At 42.1% G+C, this 9,250-nt stretch overlaps 1 protein-coding gene across 2 annotated transcripts; it reads left to right on the forward strand.

Moving 5' to 3' along the window:
- The first annotated feature begins 26 nt into the window (after window positions 1-26).
- Window positions 27-8,748, forward strand: mmd (monocyte to macrophage differentiation-associated). 2 transcript variants are annotated; one of them, XM_060035592.1, is made up of 7 exons: window positions 27-171; window positions 5,139-5,220; window positions 5,567-5,727; window positions 5,959-6,033; window positions 6,285-6,386; window positions 6,572-6,641; window positions 7,218-8,748. In XM_060035592.1, the coding sequence occupies exons 1-7, from the start codon at window positions 86-88 to the stop codon at window positions 7,419-7,421; spliced, it is 780 nt and encodes a 259-aa protein (XP_059891575.1). In that variant the 5' UTR covers window positions 27-85; the 3' UTR covers window positions 7,422-8,748. The 2 variants fall into 2 exon arrangements, with proteins under 2 accessions (XP_059891575.1, XP_059891585.1); XM_060035602.1 differs by lacking the exon at window positions 27-171 and adding an exon at window positions 4,545-4,960.
- Window positions 8,749-9,250: the final 502 nt, after the last annotated feature.

Below are 9,250 nucleotides of genomic sequence, written 5' to 3' on the forward strand. Positions count from 1 at the left end.
CCCCGGACCCACACAGCCCCCCGCCCCCCGCCTCCATCTGCGCTTTCTCAAAGACTTTCTCACTTCTGTACCGGACTCTGTGGCCATGTTGTGGGAACCTGTTTGTGGTTGTCAGCGGTTGTTGGTTGTTTGTTTACTGCGAGGGAGCAGCCCGCCGCTCAACCCCTGGAGGTAAGACACAACTTGACTTTGTTAACATGTTTTTTAACATCTGAGATCTATTATTGGTCTGACTGTGTGTGTGTGTGTGTGTGTGTGTGTGTGTGTGTGTGTGTGTGTGTGTGTGTGTGTGTGTGTGTGTGTGTGTGTGTGTGTGTGTGTGTGTGTGTGTGTGTGTGTGTGTGTGTGTGTGTGTGTATGTGTGACCCATTACAAGGTAAGGGGTCCCACATCTTTAGTCTGAAAGGACGTGTGTATCAACGGGTTGAACTGCTTGTTGCGCTTTGATGCTCTTTTGGTGTTTTGAGTGAATAGAATGGGGATAGGGTTGTTGCCATAGCAACAGTAAACATTGACATGGACTAATGTGCTGTAAATAGAGATGCAGAATCAAGCTGTATTGTAAATACAGATCTGCCACTTTGAATTTTAGCACAAAATACAAGTAAACCTATTGGAAATAATTAGTTTAATTTGCAATATTTGCCATTGAATTTATTGTAATCTTTCAATTCATTTATTGTTTACTGAGGGAGAGAGAGAGAGAGAGAGAGAGAGAGAGAGAGAGAGAGAGAGAGAGAGAGAGAGAGAGAGAGAGAGAGAGAGAGAGAGAGAGAGAGAGAGAGAGAGAGAGAGAGAGAGAGAGAGAGAGAGAGAGAGCTTCTCTTGACTTTGTGAGTTTATTATGCAACTTGTTTTGCCTCAGATTGAAACAAAAGGTTTGATTATGATTATTTCCTGGTTGAATTAACAGTTATGCAGGTAGGCCGAATTACAGGTCTGAATAGATATGCATTCTCATATACATGTATGTGCACATGTATACATACATGTGCACATACACGTGTATGAGAATATGAGAAGTAAAAAAAAAATGTATTCTCTATTTATGGTTTCATAATGATGAGTCACCGTTAAAACAAATTGGTTTCAGCTCTAATGCTGTTACTGTCTGTAATATGTTTCTATTTAGATTATTTGTCAGGAGATTTTGTTATTATTGTCCGAGTCTGGTTTTAACTAATGCTGGGCTTACACCAAACGATTTTCACTGTCACAGACTAATAACTGCAAGAGAGGATTTAGCGTTGGATCATGTGTGATATTTAACAAGGGTTTTGTAGTAGATATGGCGGGTGGATATGCAGCAACCACAGGATGTCTGTTAACTTCCTGTTCGGGTTTCACACCTTTCTTGTCAGCAGCACAAGAAACACAAACTTGAAAAACAAAAAACTGTACTATTATTCGGATATACAGGGTTCTTCCCGTTCGTCTCGTCCCACCCCTAGTGCTAATAATGTAGTGGGCCGGTCTGGAGAGAAAATGCCAGGGCTGAATTTTTCTCCCAGTCCACCCCTGGGATAGGCTATAAACTATAGTCAGTTTGACAAATAAACAAAATTAAATATCTCATAACACAGCGCCCCCCAGTTCTCGTACCTATCCATATGCGCTTGTTCACGACTATTTTTATTTTTATACTGTTGAGTAGAAAACAATAAAACAGAGCAGAATGGAACAGAACAGAATGGATCCCAATATTATGGAGTATAGTAGAATACTGTACAATTCAATATTATATAGTAAAATATAATACTACAGGGCCTGGCTAGTCTAGTTAGGGTGTTTTAGTTCCAGCTTAAAAGTTCTGGTTTTATTAAGTTTATTGTAGGGATGCTAGACCAAGATGGCACCTAAGCCCTACCTTTCTTTTGATAAAAGTGAATATATAGTCATGGTTAATACAGTATAATGTTATCTGAAAGTATCTCTGTAGAGTATAATAAAACTCCATTCTAAGTCAAAAAATTAAAAGATTAATAGTTTCCGACCTTAACTGGTCTGTCATCAAACAGAAGAGAGTTATTGAAACAGTGAGTTACTGAGGTATCGGCCCGCTAGCTGGTAAACCCACAAACGTTCATTTTCTGATCAACATTGATGTTGTTTAAAAGTCCACCATTTTTATTGCTGCAATGAACAAAAACAATGTCAACAATAGCACCTTTTACACTTACAATAAGGTGTTTGCATTGTTGTGATAGCATAAGAAATACATTAGCATAGCAGAGGTTGCCAATGCCTTTCTAGTGGCCTGTGTGTGTGTATGCGTATTGTTCGTATGTATGTATGTATGTATGTATGTATGTATGTATGTATGTATGTATGTATGTATGTATGTATGTATGTATGTATGTATGTATGTATGTATGTATGTATGTATGTATGTATGTATGTATGTGTGTGTGTGTGTGTGTGTGTGTGTAAAGACCTATAGAATTACTATCAATCTGTGGTGTACTCTATTTCAGTACTCATACATACTAAAAACATACACACACAAACACTGAATTCATTCATCAGATCATCTGAGAGAACAGGAAACATGGTTCAAAGCATTTGACTACCAGACACACAAACACACACACACACACACACACACACACACACACACACACACACACACACACACACACACACACACACACACACACACACACACACACACACACACACACACACGATATCATGACAGACATCTAAGACAATGTTATTTTGAAGCGCCTGCCATGCCATTTGTAATCCTGGTCCAGAAGTAGGGCTACATGCATGTGGGCCACATGCATGTGGGCCAACACTCTAAGCTCATGCGTAGCCTGCTAGACCTGTTAACCTCTGAACAGCTAACACGCAGAGCTTAGCGTAGCCTGCTCCACCGGCAAACTCGTTAACAGATCGTGTAGCGCTGCATTGTCATTTAATGCTGTTTTGTCATTTGGCTGACGGTCGCTGCTGTAATTCTGAGTTATATTGTATGCATATTGCATTTAGATGTTTATGACAGACAGAACAACTAACAAACAGAGATAGACAGGCAGACAGATAAGACTGTTAGACTGACAAATAGATAGATAGTTGAACAAACAGATGGACAAGTGGATAGCCTGTTGATAGACTGACAATATATTATATATATATATATATATATATATATATATATATATATACATATATATACACAAACATAGATGGACAAAGTATAGGGATGTAGGTGTAATCGGACAATATTATCTTATCTGTATCTTTACATGTTTATCAGTGCAGCTTTGGCCCAGCTTGTGTTAACGCTGAAGACTGACTTTGACCCTGTGACCGCAAAGCTAAAGATTCCATGACTCTGAGAACATGGATCCAGCCTTGGGCAAAACACACGCTTAGAACGTGCTTAGAAAACACGCTTATAAATGCTGAGAACACACTTACCTCGCATACTAAGCCTACTAAACATGCTTGGATTGCATGCACAGAACAACCTTACAACTAAACACATGTCTTAACACATTTAGAACATGTACTTAGAACAGACTTTGAACACATGCTTACAGCTTAGAACCCACTTAGAACACTGAGCAAAACATTTTTCTGATAATTTGTTCTCGGTTCTGGTGGTTGTGATAGTTGTATAAAGTATGAAATAAGTAACATGTAATTGCTCTTGGTTTAACTTCAGGAATCATCAAGTGATGGGGCGGTCAGATAAATAATAAATGCTTATTTAAAACATTAATTATTTCAAAAGGGATTTAAGTGGGGAGGAGGGATACATTTCAATCCACGGATCAGAGATTTTAATTTATTTGTGAGCTTTGTGTCATATCTGGGGTTTTAATGAATATGATTATTAACTTAGTGGATTTTATGATAGGATGTGGACCAGATGATCTAGCCTACTATGCATTAGTTTCCGGGCTCCCATCCAGACGATAAAGAATAAATACCCTATAAAGACCTTACATAACATCGTTATCTAATGAAGCTGGTTGTGTAATCCAGATGTCATGGTTATTTTAATATATTTTGAGCCGTTCCAATCTAGCCGACATCAAACACATGATTATTAGTGAATGCTTATACAGTATTCACACTAGATAGCCAAATCTTTATTATTATTATTATTATTATTATTATTATTATTATTATTATTATTATTATTATTATTATTATCATCATTATTTTATTGAATATTCTGATCATATCATTAACATATGAATTCGGTAACCCATACCTGGTTTATATTTCGGTAATAAAAAAAATATATAGCAACCTATTATAGAAATATTGATTTTCGTGGCATAACTACGTGCAACGAACCAAGAAAACAGGATTTGGGTCGCAGCCATTTAATTAGGTATAAGCTTACATGGTTAATTCGTTTCTTCATTAAACACGTACTAAGTTAAAATAGTGTAAAGAAGTTTGTACATTTCCTCCCAGCGTGGTGAGTCATGGTTATGTCGTCACTCAGCTCCTCGCTAATTGGCCGCTTAGAAAGACGCACCACTTCTCCGAATCGCGTATTGGTTATGAATACAAGTCACTCAACGTGTCCCTGCCTGTTGCTGGTCCTCCGGATCGCCAGCGGTTTTCAGTGATCGGGAGTCGGGAGCCGAGGGACGGCGCTACTTGCTCTGGTTTCGGTGGCGCTAGCTATCCTTCATGCACATTTTTGGCCAAAGCCCTTTGAGTTAGGCAGTATTGGTAGCAGAATGCTGCTACGAAAAAGGCTGAAAATGTTCGTGTGTACTGGAGTTAGATAACGGGAAACTGCTAATGTAGCACAAGTGAGATCGGGTTTTTTATATTAATTAATAGATGATAGGGTAGGGTTCCTCTGGCTAGCAAGGCAGCTCCATTTTAGGCTGTTGATAATTACTTTCTGCAATTATCTCTCGTTAGATTCGATTTTAAATTGCTTGTGTTGAAGCATAAAAATGAAGAGAGCAAACAGCCTTCAAAGGTTTGTAACCTGTGATATTTTACTTAATTTCAACGTTGTACGCTAGAATGAAAATGACACTGGCGTGACCCACCTTCCCATTGTAATGGCTTCATGTAGCGGCACGTTGTTCTGGAGGTGGTTGTCAGGCGGGTCACCTTCGGCCTAGTGGTTCACTCATTGTTTGTCTGTGTTTTAGGTTTATGAACCACAGGGCGTCCGCAAACTGCCGCTACCAGCCGACCTGCTACGAGCATGCTGCCAACTGCTACACACACGCGGTGAGAAGACAGAAAGTATAGATGATAACATGTTATGTACTGACGTTAACCAAAGGGTTCACCAACCTGTGGGTGGTGGGCCCCCAGGTCGTTCGATATGCTGGTAAAGCTGCGGAGGGAGATTGCGAGTTTAAATGCCGAGGATATTTCACAAACCTTTCCTGTTTTAACACTGACAGACACGATTGTTATGCAGATAGATTGTCTAATAATTGTACAGCCATGACCGAATTACCTTGTCACTGGGACATGATGGTGATGGGGTTCAAACTATCACCTGAATAGTCAAAGCTTTTCTCAGTGTTGTGGGTTTGATATGGATGCTGTATGGGTGCGCTTGTTTCAGCTGCTGGTGGTGCCGGCGTTTTTGGGCATGGCGCTGCTGCACCGCCAGGCGGACGATGGCTGGCAGCGTCTGACGGCAGTGGTTTATGGCCTGGGCCTCATCGCCCTCTTCCTCGTCTCCTCCGTCTTCCACATCATCTCCTGGAAGAAAAGCCACATGAGGTGAGAGAGAGGCTACCGGGGTTGATGGTTGGGTGGGTGATGGTTAGGTAGCTGGCCATAAGGGCTAAAGTAAACAATGAATGACAGCACTACTTGAATTGTTAACTTTCTTTCATAAAATATTTTCGAGATTTTGTTTGTGGCAGTTTTTATAAACGTACATAGTCAAAGACCTTTGCTGTTGTATATTGTTGTTGAGACTAAAATAGATTTTTATGTGCGTGTGTGTAGGTCTGTGGAACACTGCTTCCACATGTGTGACCGAGTTGTGATCTACTTCTTCATCGCTGCCTCCTACACCCCCTGGTGAGTCTTTCGCTGTAGGACTACAACCTAGAACCACGACATGGGACTACAACCATAAGACCACATCATAGTACAATATAGGACTGCACATAGTATGACAACATAGAACTGCAACCACAGAACTATAACCAGAATAAAGAACAACAACATTGAAGAACGGGGTTAAATGTCCCTCGGAGACCGTCAGGCTTATCCGTCTGTTATTTTTAGGGCAGCATCGAAGGCTAATTTGGTCTTTGTCTCGTGTTCAGGTTGAACCTCAGGGAGCTGGGTCCGCTAGCCTCTCACATGCGCTGGTTCGTTTGGTTCATGGCCGCCGCAGGGAGCGTCTACGTGTTCAACTTCCACGAGAGGTGAGGACCCCCTAACTTATCGCACTGTTGCCACTGACCAAGGATCATGCTTACATTGAGCTAGAGCAGCTTGGAACCATCAACATGAAAGCTAGTCGGATTCAGGGGTCGGGCAAATAATTGGTTGATCGATTTTTACAGCATGAAAATAAATTGAAGAAAATCGTGTGTGTGTGTGTGTTCAGGTATAAGTTGGTAGAGCTGGCCTTCTATCTCACCATGGGCTTCCTCCCGGCATCTGCCGTCACCTCTATGGTAAGACCTGCTTCTTCCTCCTCTTCCTCATTCTTGTTTCAGGTCATTGAGGCACCACTATGCAACCAGAAGTTAAAGGGTCTCAGACTAAAAAGGGGAAGCCAGGAAGGGCCATAGCGCTGTGTAGATCCACACTGGCTGGGACCCCCTTGACATCAACCTTGTGGTGTTTACTTTCTTTTGGGTTTGAATCTAGACTACATAAACACCAGCTGTGAAGGCAGAGAGAACTCCACTGTTCAGCACACAAAGCCGTCTCAATATAACGGCTCTGTATAAGTGTAGCCGCTCAGCCCTTGACACACGAGAAGAAGGCCACTTGAGGTCGGAGCGGATTAGAGCTTTTACACTGTGGTTTGGCGGAGACTGGCAAAAACAGGATCTTAATGATAATTTTGGTTACAGTGACAAAATGGCAGTTTACTATGTTGAAGATCATGTCAGACATGACGTGTGTGTGTGTGTGTGTGTGTGTGTGTGTGTGTGTGTGTGTGTGCGTGTGCGTGTGCGTGTGCGTGTGCGTGTGTGTGTGTGTGTGTGTGTGTGTGTGTGTGTGTGTGTGTGTGTGTGTGTCAGACCAACACAGAGGGCCTCCCGGAGCTGGCTGTGGGCGGGCTCCTGTACTGCCTGGGCGTGTTCTTCTTCAAGTCGGACGGCATCATCCCCTTCGCCCACGCCATCTGGCACATCTTTGTAGCTCTGGCCGCCGCCGTGCACTTCTACGCCATATGGAAGTACCTGTACCGCCCCCCCGGCCTGCCCTCGGACCCACAGTCCTGACCCCTTACCCAGCGTCACAAAATAAAAGTCCTCTGGTTTACAAAACAAGGGTCCAAGTTTACATGGACGACTCCCCCTTGGTGACCACTTTCTAAACGACTTTAAAGCTCCTTTTTTCCAAACCGTTTCTACGAGTCTTTCCATGAACCCGGACCAACTATGAAGACCAAGACCAATGTGATCATCCTGTTGGGCTGTGTTTATAATGGGCCCAGTGCACTTGAACCGAGACCACATTCCACACCAACATCTCTTTAGCCCACCTCTCCTTGAAAACCTCAGGCAGCCATTTTAACTTGGTGATTTGAACCCCAAGGTGGAGGGATTTGTAGTTTTTCTTTCCTTCTAGGTACTTCAGACGCTCACTGGAAGTAGCACAAGGGTGTGGTCGCAATGACCGGAATGGCTTTTGAACTTTTGGGATGAAAATATAACCCCAATGCACCTACCCAACCGAGCTCCTGTGACACTGTAAACCTTCTGAACCGGTCTGCACTGGTTTAGATATGTCAGAATCAGTTTGAACCTGTCCAAACTGGTTCGAACACTTCTAAATCGGTCAACACCAGTTCATGCGACTGGTTTGCAATGTTTTAGAATGGAATGACCCTTGTCATCTTGATGTGATCGGAGGTGCCAGTAAAGCAGATATTTTGTGTACATTTCTGTAAATATTCAGCACACCACTCACTAGGTTGGAGTCAGTTGGGCAGCAGGCTGACACATGGGGTTTCTATCAGGGCTGGTAGGTGACAGTCTAGGATGTCAGCATCTCTGGCTTGCTCCATTGAGGGAGTAGATACCTCTAACATGATCCACAGGAAGTATTGGTTACTAACAGGATGTCATCTCCAGCCCTCATTTCTAAAGGATGAGTTACTAATTGTTCCTCAGAAGAATAGATCGCTAGTGTCTAGGTGTTTTGTGTGAGATGAGTGTTGCCACTATACTTTAAATTGACTACTTTTTTCCAGAACGTTTGCTACATGAACTGTGCCACTTGATGAACAAGATAGACTGCTGTGGTATTTTTAAGATGCTTTCAAATGAACAAACGTAAAATCCCCTTCAACAGGGTGCGACAAGTGAACCGATCAATATTATCTGAGGATTCCGGGATGTGTGTGTGTCTTTACGTTGTAGTCTGAATGCTTTGGTATTTTTGAATCGTGGCTTGTACCCTCAGTCCTTAACCACTGGATTTGGGAATGCTCAGTATTTCTGCATCACATTGTTGTCATGACGATGACGCGGTGCTGCAGACCCTGGATGTTTCCCCACCACACACTGACTTTGTAATGTGACATTAAATAATGTAAGATCAAAAGTTAGTCTTTTATTTTTATATAAAGGCAGTATAGTGGCTACCTTAAGTCAGCCGTTCTCATTTAGCGTATGCCGTCATCTCAAGCGAATTCAGATGCAGGTCATTAAGGAGCAGTTAGTAAATTAGCTTTAGGATGCCTGATCCTTGAGCAAGCGGTGGACTTCGGATAAGAACACGTAGCTTTTCACCTGGGTGCCCAACACAAACCAAGTTTGAGTCGTTTCTTTCTCCATATCAAGGGTGTATGCCCGTTGATCCTACAAACTTGGTCATTAAAGTATAAGAACCCCAGTAGTATGGACAGCTCAGATTAACCAATACGCCTTTTCATCCATCACAATACCTCTAGCAGTTTAGTGTGAATCTGAAAAATGCTTAGGATCATCCAAAGAATCACACCACCTCTAAACTTAAACTTACCTTGAAACACATGCTTATGTCTCAAAGCAGTGCAAAGAATGTTCACTGTCTCCATCTCCTTTTCAATGCACCACCATGGATG

This window comes from Gadus macrocephalus, chromosome 2 (genome assembly GCF_031168955.1).
Source record: "Gadus macrocephalus chromosome 2, ASM3116895v1".
Classification (NCBI taxonomy): Eukaryota; Metazoa; Chordata; class Actinopteri; order Gadiformes; family Gadidae; genus Gadus; species Gadus macrocephalus.